The 23,923-nt window shown below is 39.5% G+C and overlaps 1 protein-coding gene across 7 annotated transcripts in view; it reads left to right on the top strand.

The window, feature by feature from the left end:
* Positions 1 to 23,923, top strand: part of CRACD (capping protein inhibiting regulator of actin dynamics) — a 129,885-nt gene that overhangs the window by 63,115 nt on the left and 42,847 nt on the right. For 6 of the 7 annotated variants that reach the window (XM_064710427.1, XM_064710425.1, XM_064710426.1 and 3 more), the window contains exon 3: positions 10,278 to 10,349. The exons of the other annotated variant lie outside the window; for it this stretch is intronic. In XM_064710427.1, the coding sequence (XP_064566497.1) occupies positions 10,325 to 10,349 (25 nt within the window). In that variant the 5' untranslated portion in view covers positions 10,278 to 10,324. The remainder of the gene's footprint in view (positions 1 to 10,277; positions 10,350 to 23,923) is intronic. 7 annotated transcript variants of the gene reach the window in all.

Below are 23,923 nucleotides of genomic sequence, written 5' to 3' on the forward strand. Positions count from 1 at the left end.
CCCCACACACCTGAGAAATTTACTCATTCAGTCCATAGTTTGTTCATCTGGTGCCTCTGGCCATGCAGGCCTGGGACCTGGGGTAGAGGAGCTCAGCAGGATGGCTTCATCCTTGCACTCTGTGGAAAACTCCTCTACAAAACTCACCTGTGCTCGCCGTAGCCACACCTGTCCCCTGCACTGTACATAGAAAGAATCAATGCCTTTGTTGCCTCCATGACCTGAGAAGGACAACCAAGATGATGGCCTGACAGTTGCAGCAATCTGAAATGATGTTCACAGATCCATGGAAAGTATTTTATGATATTAAAATTATGATATTATTATTTATGATATTATTATGTAATTAATTAGAAGTTAAGCATATCATATCATCTGAAGAACATTGTAGCAGGAGTTGAAAACTGGGGTAGTTACATCCATCTGCTAATTGTAGGGCAACAATTACAGTAAAAATGCTCAAGATTTTGATGATCTGAAACCTATGCTGTAAATATCCAATAATTGTTTCATATACCATTTGGGGAATCTGCTGGTTGGGTGTATTTCTCTCTGTGGCCATCACAAAGGGCATTGGAGGTTATCAGCTTCTTAGTGTAGGCACCTGGTCCTTCTCTGGATAAAAGATGTGAGATCCATGCCTGATATTTACCAAGCTGGCAACCAATAAGGTTTTGGAGGTTGAGACATTTGGCTTTTTTAACTATTACTGGCAAGAAGAAGGTAAGTAGATCTGTTACAGTATGGAAGCTACACCTGACAATGTTGGGATCTTCCAGAGATCCTGGAGAGAGTGAAGCAATAGGCTCAAGCTCCTTCTGCAGAAATTTCCTCTGAAAGCCAATACCCCAATGCTGAAGAGCAGAGTTATAGTTGATCAACTCTTTTTGAAATAATGGTATGACAGCTCTAAATAAAACAACAACAAATAACAGAAGTTGTCATGTGCCATTTTTCATGTTCCTTTATCTTCCCAATATATAACAGAACTGGTTACCCTTTGCATCTGCTCTGTTCCACAAGGAAGCTGTCCAGTATGCAAGAACTTGTCTTGATAATTTTGCAATAGTTTTTTCTGCTTTTCCTTCCTTTGGAAAAGATAGATGGTATATTTCTGTTAAAATCAGAGGAGTATTTCTATCCAGCCTCTAAATGCCTGTATGTTTTTGAATTTTTGTGCATAATACAGAATAAGAGCTTTAGGAAAATGAATATAGTATGTTCTAAGGCAGAGCTAATTCTTGTGAAGTGGTTTGATTGCAAGAGTATAGCTTGATTGTAATTAAATCTGTTTCTTTCTTTTGGTCAGCAAGTTATAATTGGAATTGAAACTATTTTTTCCTAATTAGATTGACTAGTTCTAAGCAAGATTTCCATGCTCCAGAGCAGCTTATATTTTAAAATGGGGTGCAAACAGTGAAACTTGATGATTCTTGACTTTTTTACAATGTTTTTGATAAGCTAGTATTTTCAGAAGGCCTGGAACCATGTTTGCAAAATTAAGATTAGTTTCTGTTTTGGTTGTTATTTTTGTGATCTTGCTGACAACAATTGACTCAGGTGTAGACTACATTGTTTTAATCTCTTCTATGCTGAATTCTGAGAGAATATTGATGAAGAGTACTGTAGGAAAAATTATGTGAGGGCAAAAGGTGATTTATGCTTCCTCTACTACTTTTAGAACTGGGTCAATTAAAGGATTCCCTATGGTAATACTTTTTTCATTTGTGCTCCTACATTACAGTTTCAAAGTTCAAATTTGCATCTTAAGAGTACTTAGGAATTCAGGTTCATAAGCTTAGGACAGGAAAAATTGACACAAATCCTGATTTGACTTTGCTAATGTGATATATGTGTTTGTGATGTTCTGCCTCAGGCATCTGACAGTGGTTAAATAATCTTAGAAAGTCAGGAAAAGACACTCACATGTTTAATTTTACTATTATTTAGTGCTTTCTTGAGCTGAAAGCTCACTATAGCTATGGGTTTCAGTGGCTGACTAGGATGGAGCGAAGTAAAGTTCTTCAGGAAATTCTAAAGAGAAAAGAAACCCAAGTATTTATCAGAGCTAATTATGAAATATCGTGTTAAATGCTGCTATGGCAGTGGTCTGACTATCTGGTCTGTATTCAAGGACTCAAAATTTCCCTGTGACCTTCCTCCACTACATCCAAATGAATCTCTCAGCTGAAATGCAGCTCAAAGGCTTAGGCAGCTTTTGAAAAGCTTCTTGGAGATCTGTAACATTGTGAACTGAGAGTAGACAGAGGTGTCTCCAAGACAAGGTGCTTCTTCAGCTCCATTGTCTTTATCCTTAGGTCAAGTGGGAGCTGAACTCTCTTGTCATTGTTGGGTAGTTCCCACTGAGATGATTGATTTTATTGATAAAGCCCAGGCTAAAACAATACCCCATAGTGCTGGCTTGTGTCTTTTGTAGTTTGTATATTGCATATATTGTTGTCTAAAATGAGACTTCTTCCCAAAACCAAAGATTGGTTCTGTAGATGAAGCAAGAGTACAAAAGATACATAACCCACAGGCAAATTTCCCTAGAAAAGCTCTTCAAGGACTTTTAAACTGTTATTTTAATCTGACTATGCTTTACAAAAGACAAATGTTGTAATTAGGAATGGCTGCAGTATTTTCAGATCTAAAAGATACAATGTGACATTATAATGCTCCTATGTAATATAGGTAGTAAAAGTATATTTTATTGAGCCTATTAATGTAGTTGTTTACTCTTTGGTGCAATTTAGAGTATGGGAAACATGCAACTAGATAATGTAGTCTGAAGAAAATAAGCTCTTGCAAATCCTTGTGCTTCTGCAACATTCAGGTGGCTAATACAGTGCTTATACTATAATACTGTTCAATACTATTAAGATATCCAATAGAGCGTTCATGTATGGCACTATTTGTTTATTGTGTTAAATAGAAATGCTATTTATAATTAAAGTGTTTATTAAATAAACATTTAACATTATTAGTTTCCATTAGTGAACAGAGGAAGGGATGCAGACAGTAAGAAGAAAAACATGTCCTGTACAATGTGACTTTCTTATTACAGAGTTCAGCAGTTCCTGGGAGTCTTGACTTACAGGTCCTTGTTATGAAGTGCAGCTATAATTTTCACATGTTCAAGACTTCTAATGTAATGTAGTGACTGTTGTACACTTACAATGCTGCTACTGCATTGTTCCAAATCAGCCTAAAATGTAAGACACTTTAGTGCATCGTGCATGATTTGAAGATAAGAGAATTTACCTTGTGTTTGATTTCAAAATCTCAGTGGTGATATAAATGTGTTGTGCTATACTTCTTGTTTCAGTAACATTTGGAAAAAAAACCACAAACAAACAAACAAAAAACCAAAAACCAAACTCAAACCATAGATACCCACAAAAAAACATGGCTGCAGCTGAAAGTAATACTAACCACAATGTTCAGTCTGGGGTACTGGGTACTGATAATTCAGGTACTGTAAAAATACAATGGGTTTTTAATTGTAAATTAAAGAGACAGAACACATTTTCAGTTTATTTACAGAGGAAATCTCTTCCTTCCTCATAAATTACTGTAAGGGATCTGCTTATGTCTGAATCTGCTTGTGTCTAAACAATGTAGATCTGACCAGGCTGGTCTTGCAGTTCTTTCTCACTGCAAGTGGGTCACCCAGTGTCTTACATAATCTGGAGCATATCTGAACTCTTGGGATAGCAAGACCCAAGTATTTGTATAGGAATTCTAAGAAATGGGGTTTTGCAGCAGGAACAGATTTAGTGTTTTCTTTCTTACTTTCCTTATCTTTTTTTGTTTTCTTTCCCACTATTTCAAGCTGCAGCAATGATCAACTTAATTCTAGTATTTGAACAAGAGAGTCCTAGAAACTGTCTCTAAGAAGCAATACAGTATTCAGTTTATCTTGTCTTCCTCTTTTAAGTGTAGGACTGGTAATTTCATTGGATTTCTGAGTACCTAGTTAAGGTGAATGTACCTGCATTTCATGGATGTGTCCAGTTGTTAATTAAACTCTGTTAGAAACTTTTCCTGATACTGAATTGAAACTTTCTCTGGCAACATTTTGTCATAGAAAACACTCAGAGACTCCTAAACAACCCTACTCATTTCATTCTTCTGTAGTCTCTCTTCAAAAATTGAAGTTTAGAACTGAAAGACAAAACTATCTTTAAGGATTCAATATGTAATCTTTTCTATTCCCAAACTTATGGGAATTCCTTTGCTAAGGCGTAAAAACAAAGCTGCAATAAGGAAATCTCCAGTGATAAAAATATAGGAAGGAATTATGGAAAACTAGATCATGAACAAAATAACTCTTTTAGATTTCAGTTCAGGAAGTTGCTTGAGGGTAAATTAAACTGAATTATTCACCTGTGGTTTTGGTGTCTTAATTTCAGAAATTGTTAATGAAAATAATACCAACTATATATTTTACTTCTGCTGAAATTATTAAATAGGCTGCCCTCATAGATACTTGGACTTTTCCAAGGGAACTGGCCCAACTACTTTAGAGTTTACAGGCCTGAAAATACATTTTGAAAGACTGTCAAGTGAAAATGAAAGACAATTCTCATCCTCAATAGCTGAGTTACTTGTAATTCATATTAAATGCAAAAGGGAAATCCATGTAGCCTTTATGATGTTTAAATGAAGTTGTAAATGGATAAGCCTAAAATTCAGTCCATTGAGGGACTGTAAGAATATGTACAAATGAAGAGATACTGAACTTTCTTATGGAAGCTTTAATGCTGAAAAGCATAAAACATTTCCTTAGAAGACTGAAATGCCTCTTAATCTGTGAAGAAACCTGACCTGTGTGAGAAGTAGTTACAGAAGCTGAAGTTAACAGTGCTTTCTCTGGCTGTAAAGATTTGTATTTATATTCAATTAACTAAAAGCTAGATGAACATGATCACCCTAGATTGTTCCACCAATGATATTTATCACATGAGTGCAACAGGAAACACCTGGGCTGTATGCCTTCCTTAGGAGTGCATGACTGTGTTGGAAGCAGCAGGATGTTTAAATGGTAGAAATTTGGGAAAGACTTTTTGTTTATACTAAAATAGATAGTTGAGTTAATTATGAAATGGGAGTGCTGATTTTTAGATGCTTCCACTAAATGCCAGTTTCTCCTTATGTTTTTAAGCAGCTTGGAAGAACTATGCCAATTTCTCCTTATGCTTTAAGGAGCTTGGAAGAAATATCCAATGGTAGCTCTTAAAAGTTAAAATACTGCTGAAAGTTTTCCTCATAAAAGTCATCATGCATCATGAACTGCCAGTTTTCCGCTAATTTCATGGCCATGACTTCAGAAGTCCCAAAACCCACTAGGCAGTGATTTTAATCTTTATTTAGGATTCACTTGTAGCTAATATTGTTTAAATTCTCTATGCCTCCTTATTTTCCTCCCCCCTCTCTTCCTTCTGTCAGCCCTTCATCCATTTGCCTTAAAGGCCCAGGGTGGATGAGTCAGTGACTCCAATCTGTATTTGCTTAGATACCAACTCCCTTTTAGGCATAGCATTATCATGCTTTATCTCAGTAGGTAGTCATGCTTTTTGAACAGTTTTGACATCTGGAACTTTCTTTTATTAGATGTAGACTGCTGCATTCCTTTCTATATAAAAAAAAAAAAAAGGCATGATCTCTGGGTATACTTTTTTAAAAAATCCAAGACACAACCCAGTTCTTGGCTGCACAGACATCACCAATCCAATGAATAGACAAACTGGTTTAAGCTTGTGTGGATCCCTCACTTTCTTGTCTATTTCTTGGTTGTTCCTTCATCTGTGGTCAGATGAAGGGGGTCTCCTTGCCTTCCTGCCTCTCCCCAGTCCTCACCTGTTGTGCACAGCCAGGAAACCCTGAACACCGGCCCTGCCAGACCTTGTGGCTCTGAATTTTACCTTGTGTGATTTGACAGTTTGGAGGGATGCTAAAAGTACGTCTCTCCCTTGGTAATAGTATGTCTCTCTCCTTGTCTCTCCTAAAGAACAAACTGCAGATATTTGGAGTAAGAAAGACTGAAAAGCCAAAATACCTGATGAGAAGCAGACCTTTCATGCTGCCATCACAGCAACAGCTGAGTGCTCGAGCAGACACAAGATGTTTCTGATGCACCCTAAATGCCACTTTTGCTTGATGCTCTGGAGCTTCAAGCACATGCCCAGATAAGGGGTGTCTCACTTGGAGGACATGGGGAGGGAAGGAACATTTTTCACCCTTCTTAATTCTCTCTTCATCTGTCAAGCAGGGAGAAACCTGGAAGGGGAACACATGATGGTATTGTTCTGTGTTAATTTTTTTCTAATTAGCCAGAGCATTGAAAATGCTTCTGTCTCTTTAAAATGATGTGGTATTTTGTGCTGTGGCTACTACCAAACATGAAGTTATTTGAGTGAAAAGAATAACTTCATGTGTGCTGAGGTGTGAGGTGACCTCATTATTCCTAAATCTGTATCTGTTTTGTAGCACTCCTTATTCAGCTCCACTCTTTCAGCTGCTCAAGTGTTTTTATTTCTGCTCTGGTTGTGTAATAGATTTTTTTTGAAATGTCAGAATCACAATGTAAGTCAGTTATGTTGAACCAGGCTGGCAGAAATTTAGCTGCTTATAGATAAGACAATAATAGAGCAATATTAAACAGGGTTTGTGGCTTAATAAGATAAGAAGCAATATTTAACAGGTTTTACTTTGATGGAACACTGTTGCTTAATGCAAGACATGCTTCATTCCAACTGAAGCTTCTGGTAAAGACATTTTAAAAACTATCATTTTGCCTTTGCTTGCATGAAGTCAGCACTTCAGAGAAGTATTGTGTTGAAAACTCTGACAAATGGTATTCCTTGTCTGCCTTCAGAAGGGAGTGTCATGGGGAGCGTTGGTACACACACTGCAGTCTATGCTTGCTCCAGGGCAGAGGTGCACACCTCCAGGGGGGTGCTGCTCCCTTCACCCCTTTATTGCTTTTGCTGAGGACTGTGCTGCTGGAACTGTTCATCTGAAGGTGGAGCAGCTGTCCACTCTCAAGGAAACAGAATAAGTCTTTCTCAAATCTCGCTCAGTGGGCTCCAGGCAGCCTTGCTAGTCATACTTAGCAGAGTTTGTTTGCCATACGTTTACAGGTTTGTTATGCTAACTTGAAAGCTTACCATTCAGACCTCCAACATTAAAGGGGCACATGAGAAACAAGATTCCAACTACGCTGCTTGAGAACCCTCTCTCACCTCCTGAGTAGTTCCTGTGGGACACGTTTCTTTAAATAATGCATCCCACCTTTTGTACAATTAACCACTCCTTAGAAACTTCCTGGCTCCAGTGGTTTTTGCCTGCTTTCATTCTCTGCCACTCTCTCTTGATTTCTTTTACTAGCTTCAGTATTCTCTGCTGACTGCATGTAGCTTTGGAGCGCTTGTGTGAGTTGGTGATCTGTTGGGTTTTTAACAAGCAGGTAAGTTTTCTGACAGAGTGTGCTTCCTGAGTTAAAGGTTTAGTGCCTATGCCAAATCTGTGCTTGCATTAATAACCTCCATATCTACAATTATATATAACAAGCTTTTATAAGTCCCACTGCCTCCATTTCCCATTGCATTAAAAATAAATTGAGATGAAATTTGAGGTAAACTAAGCTGGCAAGAGGATGCAAAAATTTCAGTTTGGCATCATGCATGGCATTGTTACCCATTCAGGGAAAACAAAGACCTTTTAAATGTCTACTGCATTACACTTTTCAGCTATTAAAACCTATTTTCATGTAAGAAAATTGAAGGAAAATACTTTTTCTCTTTAAACTTTGCATTGTTTGATTTTGTCACTTCATCTTTTCATCCTCTTTCATTTAATGTTTTGATGTGTAACAAAAGCTTATGTTTCAATTTTCATCTCTGCTTAAACAAAGAAAGGCTGTTACACTGGGAGCAGGTAGTTTGGGTGTGACTGAGATGAAGCTGATATTAGGGAGTTATTAGGGAGAGTAGCTTCTGCCTTTTCATTGCCAGATTGTCCACCACTTATTTTCATGCTTGTTGTCTGAGTGATGCTGCTTCCCTGCTGCTGGTACAAAAGGTCCTTTGATAACCTTGTGTGACAATTAAACACTACTAATTGTCCTCAGCTAGGAGGCTGTTCTGTGGCCATTCATGCACCTCCAACTGTGATGCTAGATTAGGTAGTGCCTCTAGGAGGGCTCCCTCTCAACACCTGTGCTTTTCAGTATTGCAATATTCAAGTGTTAGTCTCCAAGTTGAATCTTAGTCATGGGGTTTGAAGTGCAAAGGACCTGAATAGCTACAGAATGTGCTCAGGGCAGTGACCACACCTGAGTCCAGGAAGTGTTTGCTCAGGTACCTGTGTTGCCTTTCTAATGGTCCTGAGCCCTGTTGTAAGCTCTTGTGGTCTTAATTAACCCTGGCTTGCTGGATGTTTTGGAGGGAGGCTAGATCCAGTGTTGTGCTGCAAGAGGAAGGCTGGCTGAAGTGATTTATTTGCTGAAGAGAATCTTGGTCTGTCAGCTGTTGGAGTGAAGAAAGTAGCCCTTATAGATGGGTCAAAAAGCCATGAATTTTGTCAGACCAGAGCAATTTCATCTTTCTATTCTCCTTTTGTTTTTAAGCTCTTCTTAATTAAAAATTAAATTGGGTGAAAGTCATTCTCTTGGTTTCTGAGAATGTATCATTAGTGAAATAGAATGTGTCCCTAAAGAAAGAAGTTACTGAAGTCATTATTACACATAAGTCTTGGTATATCTGCCAAAACAAGTCTGTATGATATACCTCAGAGGAGAAAGCAACAGGGGGATATTACTCTCAAGCTCTTTATTTTATCTTCTCTCATTTCCAGTTCAATCCCATTTGTTTGTGTTTAGGGGGATTATTCTGTATGTCAGTATTTGCAGTGCTTAGAAGAAAAGGGACTGCTAAGCAGCCTGGGACTCCTCAATGTCTCTCCACAAATACTGTTTTTAATTGACACAGAGGGAGATTTCAGAAATCAGATACTATTAAATGCACTGTGTACAATAGATTAATTAAAATTCCTCTCTGTTGAAGGCTTTATCTTACTTCAAGAGTCTCTGCAATTGATATGAAAATGCTAAGGACCTCTGTTGAAACTAGATGACAACCAGAAACTTTGGTTTCACATAGAGCAAGCACAATTTCATCTACATCTTAAATTTTATAGGAAACCTTTTGGTCTAAACACTTTTGGGATATGAAGGCCTAAGCTTAGCAAAGCTTAGCAACTTGTTCCTGGCCTTTGGGTAAAACTTGTAAGACATGATTTTGAACACCAAGCAAGATCCAAAAAGGCATCACTAAAACATTAATTTCCTGTAGATGATTTTACTGCATGATAAGCTACCTGGTTCCCAGGAGATTTGAAAATCAGATCTCCCATTTCTCTGCCAAACTACAGATGTGAAAGCATGGCTTCACTGGGTATATTTTCCCTTAAGCCCTGGTTGCTAAGGTCTGTTTGTGGAAGAGTGCCACCTTTGTGGAAGGAACTACTGGAGCCATGGGAAGTTTTACCCTGAGCACAAAGTAGGATTTGGCTCAGCCAGTGTTGACTAAGAACTGCATAATGAATCTCTTTTAGGATTTATTCAAAACTTTATTGCTTTCTAAGAGGAATTTGCATCATTGTTGCTTCTTTCATGAGAAATAATATAGACTGCTTATGCTTTCATGGTACTATAGGATGCTTCTGGAAATACTGGTGTCTAGCATAAATTTTTTTGGAAAATGCAGCCTCCAGATGTCATGGCAGTTACTGACATTAAACTGTTCTTGTCTAGATAAAAACATGCATAATATAATATCAGGATTTTTCTTACTTTTTAAAAACCACTACTGTTATTCATAGCACCTATAAAGAGTTGCCTAGTAGTCCCAGTTCACCATATTGCCCTTGTGGGAAGGTAATGTTATTTTTGGCTTTGTGGTTGGAGAAGACTGAGCAAAAAGCTGTTGTATAAACTAATGTAACAAATGAAAGATCAGCTGGGAAGTCTTGTCTATCAATCTGAAATAACTTTGGCTGTTGCCAGTTGATATCTCCCTTAGCACTTTCCACAGGGAAAGTGCTAAATAAGAACAGAGTGCTGAAATACATGCCCAGCTTAACTTGTAAGGCTGTTCCTACAGACTTCCTACCACACTACAATATGTCCGTCAGAGTTCTCTTTAAAATCACAACAAAAATGCCCAAACAAGTCCTTCTCTTTGGTGATTTCATGGCTTCTGTTTCTTCCTCAGAGAAGACCAAGTCTGAAGTTTCTCTGACTTCGTCTGAAATTGTAGGCATGATCAATTTGTTTAAGAAACCTTGTAAGTACTTGACTGCTGGAGCACATGATGTCCTGTCATTCAAAAGCTCACTGTTAAGTTTCTGTGGCTTAGTCTGGAGCACTTCCAGCGGGGAGCTGGCTGAGGGGGGAATGTGCTGTGCTTCTTGTTTCTGAGTAGGAGCTGCTGCTAATGTATGTGCTGCTTTTGTCCATTTCTATGGCAGGTAGAATAAACAGTGTACATGTGAAGCACAGTCAAATTCAAACCAGAGAGGTTATTCTGGTTAATGCTTTTGCCCTGAGGCATGACTTGGGGATTTCTGCTCCACCGTGGGAAACTGTACTCTTCCATTTGTGTTATGTCAGATGCTGTGCTTTACCATGCCTTTTAAAATGGTCCTTTTAACTGAAGAAAGTTTGGAATTTATGGATTTAAATTTTTAAGTAAATAGAAAAATACATGCTTTTTTATGGTCATCTGGATTATTTTTCAAAGTTGTCAGAAAGTTTGCTATTTTAAAGCTTACTACTGCAGTTTTAATTTTGATGGGTTTTCCTATGTCAGTTCTCAAATATCTTTCAGTTGCTCTGATACTGACTCAACATAATTCCAGTTTTATTTTTTGCCTTGAATTTGCAGGGATGCTTTGACAAATTTATTTGAGTTAAATGTGAATGGACTGAAGCAGTGTTAAGTTTGTACTTCTGTGTAAATAGCAAGCATGCTGTCAAGCAATGGTGTTGGATTCATGTAGTGATGTCCTGTTCACCTGTTTGTTTGGGGGCTTGGGGAGGGGGGATTTTGAGGGCAAGGGGCCATCCAAGGTGTTTTTAATAAACAAGACTTGCTTTTGCTATGACATGATGATTAACACTGTAATATGACTAAAGCTTTAGTCTGTTTTCAGATTTCCCCATTATGTATCTATTCCAGTTCAGAAGTAAATGGTGCCTCTGTTTCCACTGGATTGCATGATGTTCTGCATGAGCTTGTGGTACTGAAAAGGCAATAAGGGGGAAAGGATCCTCACTTGGTCACCAAGTGCCCTTCAGAGCAAGGCTTGAAGCCCCCCTGCCACTGTATCACTGTCACAGTCACGTTGAATGCTCTCCCAGGGAAAGAAAGGAGAAAGAAAGGAATGATAAAAAAGCCTTTACTTCTCAACAATTTATTTAATTAGCTCCAATTACAGATTTAAATGATGGAAGTAGTAAGAAAACTTACTTTGCATGTACTGTTGAGGAATTCACGTAGGAAGAAGAGACACAAGTGTTTGAAATACCTGGCTAGCTCTCTGTTGTTATCTGTTAATAATTCACATGGCTCTTTCATTTCTATTTTGTTGAGAAAAAGAGAGTAGGCTTGACACAAAGAAGCTCTTAACTTCCTCTGTAAAGGAGTGGGAGTACAGCATGTCCATTCAGTACAAAGAAAAGAATTTACTTTTGTGGAGTTTTCAGACTTTTTTAGTTTTCTTTTTGTTTTTAGTTTTCTTCACCAGTGGACTATGGGAAGGAAACTGTTTCTCATGTGGCTTTTACACTTGTGTTAGCTATTGTTAGTTAAGCCATAACTGAGCTGCAAATTCCAGGCCCAGACTTTCCCAGAATTTGGTGCCTGCTTTTATAGGGAATCATTTGCTCTACAGTTACCACCAAATAAAATGGTGCATTGCAGTCTTGCCCTCTACTGGGTTTGTGGTGGATCTCTGTAGAGCACTACCACAGAGGCTGAAAAAGCCCTGGCAGACAGTTGCAGGGGATGAGTCTGATTCAATGTCATTGTGACACTTCTCTGAAAGCTGCTGCTCTAGGAAACCTTTGCCTAAAACCACTGCCTTGTGTAATTGAAAAAGGATTAGCTAAATTACATATGTTTTCTCTGAGGGTACTTGTGTTTCATGGATGGGATTAAAAGCAGAAAGGTAGAGAATATCTACAGTTTGCCAGCATTCCAGCTGGAGTGATGACATTTCTGCATGCTTTGGTGGTCTTGTTCACAGAACTTGCTTTCCTGCTAGGGCTTTATTTTGTCTTTAAGTCTCTTTTCTATCCTAGTATGTGCAATCGTTTCTGAACTCCCTTCTGCTCTACAAACTTATCCCGGGTAAAGCGCAAGTTTTGAAAATATTGTGCAATTAAATTCTTGTTGGTAATATCTTACCTGAGATGTTTGTTTGTTTCTGTTTCCCAAAGAAGGATACATTTTATAAAGAGGTAAGTATTTTATTAAGATTAAGTAAAGAGGTAAGAGACTTACCTTACTCCTGCATAAGTATTAGTAGAAATCAAAAAGGTGAGAATGTGAACACAGCTGATTTATTTATCCAAACTCTCTCTACTTAGAATAATAATGCTTTTTACAGATGGAACATGAACTTTTAATATCTCATGGGTGGAGACAGACACTAATTGTCTCACCTGGTCATTTGTAATGAAGGCATTTATTATTTTTGTCCTTTAATGTTTCTTTGAGAAAAGCTGGAATGTATGATCTGCCTGCCTGTCCCCATGGGTCAGGACTGAATTGCAAATTACTCCTCTGGTGCTTGTGCAGACTGGCTGCTGTTGGAAATGTGATACTCAGCTACGTGGAATTCTTGTCTGTACCAACCTTGCCATGTCTGCTTTCATTTTTCCTAAATTACTAAACAACTTACACTTAATGAGTTACAACTAATTAGTACCTCTTGCTTTGCTATACCTGTAAAATTATACTTACAGTAAAATGCTTCATGAACTAATTAGATATCTCAACCCAGTTGACTTTTGTCCTCTTGTTTACTGGCTTCTTACTAGATAGTGAGATTAAAATCTTGTCGTCTTACTTCAAAGATGCAATCTCTTCATGTTCTTCTCCCATTACAGACTACATTTAATTCTTATTCTGGAATGCTGTTTCCCTAAATGAGGTGTCCTCTTTATCCTGTGGAGCAGAGGGCCTGTCCCATTTCACAACATAGCCCAGAGCAGGGATGACCAGCTGCTCTGTGGCTATGCTTGCCGCAGGTGCTGAGGATAATAAGAGGCTGACACTGCAGAGGGTGCTTGGGGTATCCTGCAGAACAGGTACAGACAAACCTTACCAGTCTGGTGGCATGGTCCAGCAGGGCAGGGCAGGGACACACAGCTGTTCTCAGTGAGGTCAGCTCCTCAGCACTTACAAGCTGTGGCATATGGAGCCCATTCCAGCAGAGGAGAGCAAGGTTCTGGTTTGGCTAGGCTGCCTTGGTGGCTGTGCCCTTGCCCTTGAACACCTTGAGGGTCTTACAACCATCTTGTTTTTCCCCACTCTGGATCTTGCAACAAGAACTGTTTTCAGTAAAAGAAACAAAGCAAAGTAAGCCCCCTTCCCCCTTCAGTTTGGGCTGCTTCTGGTGGAGACCAAGTAATGCTGGTGATGCGTCAGTGTGTGTGTTCCCCAGGACAGAGGTCTTCAGAGCTGCTGTTTGGGGTCCCGCTGTGCTGTAAGCACTGTGTTTCCACCGCAGCTGCAAAGGGTGATGTCCTTCAGAGAGCTGGTTTCTTGGAGGCTCTGAGGACTTTCCTATGGGAAGTTTTGTGGCAGACAGTTTAAGTAAACATTTGCTATTACACGGAAGCAACACAGAATGCTGTATCTTCTGATCCTTCCTGGGACCTTGCAGGCCTTTGAACAGCCATGCTTTCTTCCCCCTTTCTTGGTCCCAGCTAATTTCAAATCCTTTGGCCAAGGGGCTTTTGGCCTCCCCTAGAGTGATGTGCAGTGCATGAGGCGTCCATGCAGCAGTGGCCTGCCTTAAGTGCTGCCAGGTTGAAACACTGGCCAGCTGGCAAGACCTGCAGGTGGCTATCATTGCATGGATGTACAGATCCCCAAGGCACCATGAGGAGGAGCAGATACAGGCAGATAGCCCATTTCAGCTTCTATCCAGGGCCCCCTTGCACCTTGTTCAGAATGTTTAATTTAAGTAAAACTGGTGAAAACACTTCCCTCTGCTTTTAGAAGAACTTAGTAAAAGTATTGCAGTATTTTAAAAAGCCATTGAAGTAGATGTTTATTGCAAAGTAGCGGAGGCTGCAGCCAGGTGGGGGTTGGTCTCTTCTCCCAGGCAACCAGTGACAGGACAAGAGGACAGTCTTAAGCTGCACCAGGGGAGGTTTTAGCTGGACATTAGGAAGAAGTTCTTCACAGAAGGGTTAGTTTGGCATTGAATGGGCTGTTTGGGGAGGTAGTGGAGTCACTGTTCCTGGAGGTGTCAAGGAAAAGACTGAATGTGGCACTTAGGGCCAAGGCCTAGTTGACAAGGTGGTGTTAGGCCATAGGCCAGACTTGATGATCTCAAAGGTCCTCTCCAACCTAAATGATTCTCTGATTCTGCAAAATCTCACCACTCTCTTATTTTCTCTTGTTTGATTAAGTGGCTATCCAGATACTATCTGGATTGCCCTACTGTTAGTGAAGCATTAGGACACAATGCGGGTGGTGCCCTTACAGGAATCTGTTTACCAAACCCAAGTACAGATATTTTAACATTTTTTAGTCACATGTTTGACTGTGATTTATGAACTGGCACATTAAAAGTAAGTAGCAGCTACCCTCCTATTAATGAATACATATCAATATATATATAATGCCAGGTATGCATTCTTTCAAAAATTTTTTTTCCAAATTCATCAGTGATCTGCTGTATGCAAGTACAGGATAAATTTTATGTACATGTAAGTTTTTGCACTAATTTTAATTCAACATTTGTTTGAAGATCAATAAACCAGTGATTTCTCAAGTGATGCAGCAGATCAGTTGCCATTAGCTAATTTTCAGTTTACAGTCTGAAACACTTAAACTCAAACTGTGCAAGTTCATCAGCCAGAGAGCAGATATGTGTAGTATTAACTGTGACCAAAGCAGAATAAATTGCTTTTGTTCAGAGTCATGTTTTCTGCACGTACAGTATGAACAGTCTGTATCCTGTAAAATATATGTCACCCCTCTACCATCAGATAGAGACATACCTGGTAAGTCAAGCCCAACTAAAACCCAGAATATTTGGAGAGTGTCCTATTTTTTTTCTGATGTTGTGTGTTCATTGATTTTAGGGTTTGTCTTCAAAAAATGTAAGAACAGGAAAAAGAAAAGTAGGGAATGTGCTTTTTCTTGCAATTGAGACATATCCTCTGGTGGAAAATCCTGGAGGAGATGGTATTCTGCAATGGCACTACAATGTATTCCTGCCCAGCAACTGGCATTTTTCTTTCTCCCATATAATATGTAGGACTTAGTCTGAAAAAGTCAAAAAGAGGGGTGAAGGGGTGGGAGTTAGCCTAAGCTTAACTTGTACACTCCTATTGTTGACAGTGCTGTCATTTCATGTATCTAAATTAAATGGTTCTTTCCCCTGACTGTCCTGAGTGGGTGTTACTGCACATATGGCTTTTGGGCTTTAGTCTGCTCTTTAAAGGAATGATCAAGTTTAGCACAGTCATTTAGAGCATCAGGATTTTTCTGAAAATGCATTAGAAAACCTGGTATGAGGATCTGGGGATCTGGAGGGCCAACACAGAGCACTGGAGTGAATGTTCTCTTCACCTAGGACTTTTAGATGTGTTACTTTTCCTCTTCTTGAAGTCCACAGGACAAAGCTATGGCTATGGTTGTTTCCATACTAATATTAGACAAATCTTTCAGAAACATTCATGTGAGCAAGGTTTCAAAAGGTATAACTTGGATTTACTTTGAAATGCTTTGCATTATCTCAGTGTCAAAATATGCCAGAGAGAGATGTGAGCATTTCTTGAGGATATTTGGTCACATAATGGAAACTGATTGAATTTTAAAACTTTCATCTTGTTTCTTATATTTGCACTGTTAGCCTTCTTTTCAAACTTGCATCTGTTACTGTAACTCTAGGTAATGCTTTATAGAGATGGAAAAACACTGACTCAGCTACTGAGTGCTTGTAGTCCAGTAGGTTAAGAATAGATACAAAGCAAGTAAAAAGGGTTAAAACTCAGTAAGTGTTCACCTCTCTCCTCTGGCCCCAGCCCTTTCCCAAATCTGCTCTCTGATATTTTTTACAGTGGGTGCTCTTGGACCTTGAATTTTACAAGTAGAGCAGGGGTATCAGGTGGAAGAGAGTTTATGCAGGGTGTAAAGAAGTGTATGATGTCAGAGAAGCAGTTAAGAAGGGGAGATAAATCCGGTTTGGTCAACCTGGGCTTCCTCTGACTCTCCTTGTGAACTTCCCTTAACTGGACAGTCAGGACACCCAGTCCTGTACCATGCTGCTCACAGGGATCCAAAATTTGCTTCAGCAGCTAGAAAACAAGCATTCAGAGCTGCTGAAATGGACCCCAGCTTCCATCCATGCTAGACAGACAGATCCTGGCACTAGTCAGATCCAGGACAGATTTCTGTTCCTTGGTCTTGCCACTGGACTGGAGCTGCTGGAAGGTGCCTGGTCTGCCAAAAGACCCCCTGTACAAGTAACATTTTCTGGAGTGATGCTGCAGCATGAGACACAGCACTTGGCTGGTCCCTGGGGCTGTCACAGCTGCTGCAGCCCCTCAGAGAATGGCAGACACAATCTGCACTCCCAGTGTCTTTCCAAGGGCCCAACTTGATGTCATATCCTGCAATCTACAATGCATTAAATTCCCTTGGCCATAGTTCTGTTTAACCATCCTCACTAGCACATGGGACCTTGTGATTTGCCTGGCCACCTGAGTCCCCTCTGTTCTTTGTTCTGGCACGTAGTAAATGGTAAATAAATTCCAATGTGGGCAGGTGATGTTTCAGAGAAAGTGTTGTCTCCTTTCTCAGTGAAATTAATCATTTTCACCTTGTGTGGCTAAATTTGATGTATTTCACCAGTATAATGAGGATAATGCTTTGTATTCTCAGCACAGTGAGACAATGTGTGATTAGAGTGATCTGTCTCATCCTGGCCTGGCAAATCCTCGCCTGGAACCAAAACAGCATGAAAATGGGAAATAGTTTCTTCTCTTTGCCCTCATTACCTAAAGGCAAGATGTTTTAGAAGGAAATATCTGGTTGTCTTAGTTCAGAAATAGAGAGAGCTGTGCTTTTGTGCAAAGGCTATTTTGGATTTGAATAATTTTAGGGGTTTTTTTAATGTTTAGGTTTATAAATGTTTGAGTATCATCTCTTTATGACTGCTTCTCTTCTCCTCTTTAATTTTGCTTCTTCATGAGTAGTTAATTTTATTCTAGCCTCATAAAATAGAACAGAGAGGGAGATTTCATTTAGCATCACAGTAGTATAATGGAATTTTTTTCTATTTTGATGTTACAAAATTAATGAAGAACCCTTTCTTGATATTTCTATTTGGAGTAGAAATCTTACTTGGTTAACATTTAAAATAACACTGCTTCTACTTATTAGTGTTATATGTTAATATACTCAGTGTTAGCCAAATAACTGTGGTGGCAAAGTACATCTGAGTGTTCTGTGAGGTGAATATTCTGTTTTGCAAATATCAGAAAAAAACTATTCAAGACTTTTTATCTCTTAGATATTTATAGATAGGTCTAAAAGTAAATTTCATAGGTAGGTCTAAAAGTAAAATTTCATCAGATTTCTCTGTTTTCTGGTCAGTAAGTGCTTCAAGTGATGTCTCACTCCTCTAGTTTTAATTCTGGAAAGCAAAGGCAAACCAATCACCTCAATCTTATTATTCTGTATATTTTGGTACATTGATGACAAGACAAGGAATTGAGTCAATGATAAGGTCCTTTTCTAAAGCAGATCTAGTGTTTGAGAAAGTTGCCAGAACTTCAACCTGAAGATTTCCAGTCCTCTTCCTATCACAAAAATGTCATATTTGCATCTTTTGTCTCTGCTTGGCCTGGGTGATGAAGACAACCCAGGCTGAGGGCTCTGGTGTGGACGTGGGAAAGCAGCTACATGTTCCTGGTCCTGTCTTTAATCTGTTCTTTCTGTGTAAAAGTTGTTTGAGATTTGCCTTTGTGCTTCAACCTGTTGCCTGCTCACTGTATGGGGACAGGTGATGGATAAGGAGCAGCTAGGTGAGGTGTGTGCAATGCTAGTACAATTAGTGATTAATACTCATGATCAGTTTTATCTACATGGTCTATTTTACTGCTCAAAATCTTCTTTCTGAAATTGCTGGTAATAGTGTTGGTTAAGTGCTGGCACAGGTGGCAGCATTTTTGGTATATCTTTGATAGCATTGCAGTCAATATCAAGACACCAATTTCATCCTTCAGCTGATAGTGGTCTGTGTTACAAAAACCAGCAATTTCTGAAAAAACTGCAAATGGCCATCTAACCCTGGTGCTCAGAAGGGAGATCCAGTGCAGACTGGAATAAGGGAGTGCCAACAGGAGAGGTGGCAGTGGAGCATGGGGATATTCTCTGTGCTGTGCCAAGGTGAGGCTGTGATGCTGGAGATGAGAGAGAGACAGGAGGAGCTGCAGGCTACACACAAGTAGCTGTCTATCCTCTCCTGCTGACATGTCCCTCAACAACATGGAGAATGTCTCAGTGTTCTTCTGCTCCTCCTGAGAATGATAATCTGGGCCTGCATATGCATGAGAATGCTGCTCAGACAATGAAAATCCAGACATTCCTTAAATAGGCAATTTCCCAGACTCAAGACAGATGCCTCAAATCTTAATCTGGCCACAATTTGTGTCCATATCAGAGGATTTGTTTGTCAGAGGGAGCAAGTGAGCCTGGCAGGGTGGTTGGGAAGGGAAGCGTGCAGCAGGAAGGCACAGGGGCAGCAGTGAGCAGCCAAAGGTGCCCCTGTGCCACAGCTTTGCACAGCTCCAGCGGCAGAGATGGCTCCATGTGAGAGCACGGTGCTCCCAGGCTTTGGAGTGGGACACAGAGCAGGTTCTTCAGCCCCTGTGCTGCTGGCTGAAGTTACTTCCTGGGATATTTTGGCAATATGCCAATCTGGGGAATGAGGGCCACGATTCCTTCTGTCTACATTGCCCAGCTGAATAAGGAAGTTGAGGTTTGGCTTCCTTCAGAAGTTAAAAAAACCTCAAGCACTCAACAAAACAGAACTGTTTCCAGCTCTGTGCTTCTCTTTGCTCTGGTTTTCACCATGCAAACATTGATTTTGGTCTTTGCTTTTTAACAAAGCTTGCTGGAGTATTTGTGATTGCTATGGTTTATGTACCTCTTTTCTTAAGGTATTGTTTATTTTCTTTATTTGCTCCACAGCTGCAAACCAAAACAGCATGATTTAATTCTGTGAAATCAAAGATCAGCACAAGTTGATTTAGTTTTTTTAGACCAATTCAACCTGAAGTCAGATTTAGCTTGGTTTTCAGGTTGCTCAAATAAGGGAGTCTTGTGATTAATTGCAAAAATTAGAGACAATCCTGACATTTTAGTTCTTTAAATCTGGAGAGGGGAAGTGGATTTACTGCCTTCTGTTCAGCTTTACCCTTGTCAAATTTAATAAAGAACTTATAAAATTAATATGTCTGCTGAAGTAGTTAATAATTTGCTTAGAATAAGATCCCTTTTATTCCTGTGTTTTCTGTATCACTTTATAATTCTCAGAACTTTGAAAGAAAACACACAGGCATAAAGTAATTTTTGGGGTTTCCCCTTCTCCTGATCTCCCTTCCCTTCATTTAGAGCTACATGTAGAACTTTTTAAAATGTATTTTTACTTCATCGTGGAACTGCCCTAACTCAAAAGTTACATTGATAGTTTCAAGAAAACCCACTAACATCTCATGACTGGGGAGTAAGTAAATTCATAAAATGAAAATTTTTGTCTCTCCATTTAATCTGACCTATTTAAAATATTCTAGCTGTTCATCTGAATTGCAAATTTAAAATTACTATATGTTTGTCATTGTTGAATATATTATACTAAAACTGTGCAAAAGTGAAAAGTGACCACTCTGAGTATCTATGTCTGTACTGGTCTCAGTTTGTCTTAGGCACTAAAAGCAGGAATAGGGCACCTGTTTTTTCCCTACATGACATGAAATTTGCATCCAATAATATTGCCTTTATGTGACATTGAAGAGAGAATTTGTTTTGTGTCATAATGACTTTAAGTATTAGTTTGTTGTTCCCCTTATTTAAAAAAAAAAAAAAAAAGGGAATGAATTCCAAATCCCAATCTAAAATATATTGGATGCATCTGCTTTCTTACAGCCTTGATTTATTAGCCCCTGGTGATTTATTAGCCAGTGGGCTCTCCAGCCCCCTGCCTGGGCAGTAACCCCTGCCACTCCCCAGAGTCCTTTCCAAAGGAGGACCTTTCACTTTTGCAGCAGCACCACAGTGCTGGCTCATAATTATCCTGTGATCAGCTGGAGTGGTCACATCTGTCTTCTCACCCATTTCTAGCTGATCTGGGACATCTCAGCAATAGGCACTAAAGGAATGAATTTGTACATAATGCTTCAGCTCATTTCTATTCCAGTTATCCCGGTCCTCCAGCCGTCCAGACTTTCTGGCTTAGCAACATCAAGTATCCTTTGAAGTCAGGACACTTCTCTGCTTTTTCTTATTGACAGAACTCAGCAGCATGTTGGTAGCCCTTCTGCCTTACCACTGAAGAGGTTTGGTCCATGAGTTTCATGCTCTCTTCATGAAAATTTCATTAAAATAACATTTTCTATGGTAGTTTCTGTGATGGTGGAATGCTCCTCCGCTCATTAGTGGAAAACTAATGAGGTGGCATGGATCTAAAAATGTTGACCAGTGCAATACAGGGTTTATTTAAAGGTGGAGAGACATGAAAAACTGTTCCTGTAACACAATCCCTTGCAAGAATGATCTTATAAATTGTGATTTGAGAAGGATCCTGGCCTGTTAGCCTGTGCCAGCCTTGAGGAGGTATAAATGACCTCTGCAGCTGGGGAGGGGCAGTGGGAGCTGTTTGTCCAGTGCACGTGGCACTCCTTGGACTTTGGACTGCTCTGCCATGGGGCCTCAGGGAGGTGGCTTTGCCTCAGGGAGGTTTATCTTTTCACACACAGCATGGCCAGGACTTCTTTGAGTCAGGAGTGTACCCATGTCGGAAATTAACCTGCTGAGGGAATCCCATGTTTTACCTGTTTTTTTCCTCTGAGAAGGAGATAATGCTCCAACATCTCTTTATTGCATTGACATCAAGTGTTTAAATCAGCTCTGGAAACCTCAGGTAAAAGCCAGCACACCAAAAGGGTATCCCATCATTAATAACTTGAGTTAGTAAGCCTTGCACTAGTAAAACAAAGCTTTCTCCCATCTGTTATGTAATATTTTGGTGGTGAATCAGAAGCTATTGTGGTCTCTTCCTTTCTAAGAGTCTCACATGCATCACTGCACCCAGACTATAATAAGCAGGTTTTATCTTATCAGGGATGTTCCACAGTACAGCTCAGCATCTTGGGAACATCTTTTGCATTTCCTTAACCCTTTCTCAAATGTCCTCATGGGTATGAACTCCACTACCCCTTCTTACTGTCCTCAGATGTGAATTCTAACTTTTTTTGCACCCTCTGGCCACTCACTGTGTAGCCTGTTAACTGGAGCTTTCCCCTGGAAGAAGGGAACTCCTGGGCCCCAGCAGGGTTTGCTCCTGGAGTTTATACTAATTTTCTCATACTGTCTTCCCTGATGGCATCTCTGCTATGCCAGCCTACCTCACACATTCCCAAAGGGATCTACCTGCTCCAATCCTGGTTGTGTTTTTTGGAGGGCAGTGTCTTCTCTGTCCCAAAGGTGCTGCCAAAGTGTGGCAGTGGGATGGATTAAGAAGGCAGAATTTCAGTGTTAAAACACAGGGTTGGAAGAATGAGGCTTTCTGACCTCTAGGATGACTCATTGTGATGCTTGATGAAAATAGAAGGCACAGAAATACAAGGACTGGCTGTGAAGACTTTGATTGAAAGTTGGGGAAAAGAGGAGAACAGGGGCTCAGAAATGAAAGGAGAATTTTGCCATAGTAAATGAGACTGAAGTGGATATTTATTCAGCTCTAGTTCTTCTTAATAGAAAAGAATTAAGAAATGTTTGTCATCCAAACATTTTGAAAATTTTATTTACTCCTCCTCTTCATTCATATTTCTTTATTGCTTCTAAAGAGCACTGTGCCAAACCTCCTGCAGTGGAGATTAAGTCCTTTTACCTTCAAGAGGTATTTCCTTGTGGTATCAAGAGAAGTGTTGAAATAGCTCTTTCCTTGCTCTGGGTGATAAAGCATATTATATGCTGCTTGAACATTAATAGACTCTATTATGATGATTCATAAGTGTCTCCTGACAGCTGACTGTCTCAGCTACATATGGTTTCTGTGCAAAATACGGTCTTTGGGAGGAAGAAAAACCAAAAAATGGGCTGTTTTTTCTGGAAATGTTTTTGCTTCTGCAGATGGCAAGGGAAAATAGATGTTTCTGGAAAGTAAGATTCGTTCTTGGTGTGTTATGGATACTTTAGGTAGTATTACTAGTTTATATCAGGTAATCCAAGAATACCCCATCCTCTCTGGGACAAGGTTTGCAAGAAATAGTATCTCTTGTAAGATCACCTGATACTCTTGGAAAAACAAGCAAGTAATGGCCCACTATTTTTCCTTTGCTTTGCCTAGGTGTTTCATTAGACCATTGTGGCTGCACCAATTTGATACCTTCAATACCTCTCAATTTTGTTTTCATTTAATGTTTCTCAGGTATTGATGTTATGTCAGGTGATATTATCTCTGTCAGCATGGGACTATTGCACACTGTCAGCTTTATGGCTATCACTAAATGTCTTACAGAGGTGAACCCATTTCTGGGAAGTTACATTATTGAATCTGAGCATCTCTTTTTTTTAATGTCAGTCTTTATTCCTTGTGTTTTCTCTTAAATGTCTTACATGTTTCCTTGGGTTCTTTTTTGTTTTTTTGTTTGTGCCTGCTTTGTATATCTGGACTTTATATATATATATATATATATATACACACACATATACATATATATATATATACACACATATACATATATATATATATACCTGGCCCAGGTACCTATGAAAGAGAGGGCAAGGGATTGAGGGCAGGTCATGAAGGCAGAAAATGTCCAGAAATCAATTTTCACTGTGAAATCAGATGTGCTACCACAGGTACAGGAGCTCACAACTATTTTTAAAATATGGAAACATGGTTAAGAAGAGCAAAGCCCGCTGTCTTCCTCCTTGATCCCAAACAATTTATTCCCCTTTTCTGGAGGAGTGGAAACACTTCTTCTGGGAGTGCTGAAAATTTATTAGCAAAAATGAGCATCTCTGGCATCTCATAGAAATGGATGCACTGAGATGTGGAGTGGGTGGGAAAGCTGGAAGCAAATGCCAATCCTAGTTTGTTCAGAGAAGCTCTATGCCATTAGAACAGACTGGGCAAGGGGGAGAGAAGGCAGCTTTTTTGGTGGGGACCTGAAAACCAAAGAACTTTTTGCAGATGTCTGGCCAACCCAGGACTCAACAGGGCAGTGCTTATTGTAGTGGCTATATCTGAGTTATTTAAAAACAGCATCAATAACCATACCATTAGCTTGAAATTGAAGTTGTTTTTTTTTTTTTAAATAATGATAATGGCAATTTGTACCATAGCAGACTTTTTCTGTTGTAGAGATCAATGAGAAATGTCAGTC

This window comes from Zonotrichia leucophrys, chromosome 4 (genome assembly GCF_028769735.1).
Source record: "Zonotrichia leucophrys gambelii isolate GWCS_2022_RI chromosome 4, RI_Zleu_2.0, whole genome shotgun sequence".
In the NCBI taxonomy this organism is placed as follows: Eukaryota; Metazoa; Chordata; class Aves; order Passeriformes; family Passerellidae; genus Zonotrichia; species Zonotrichia leucophrys.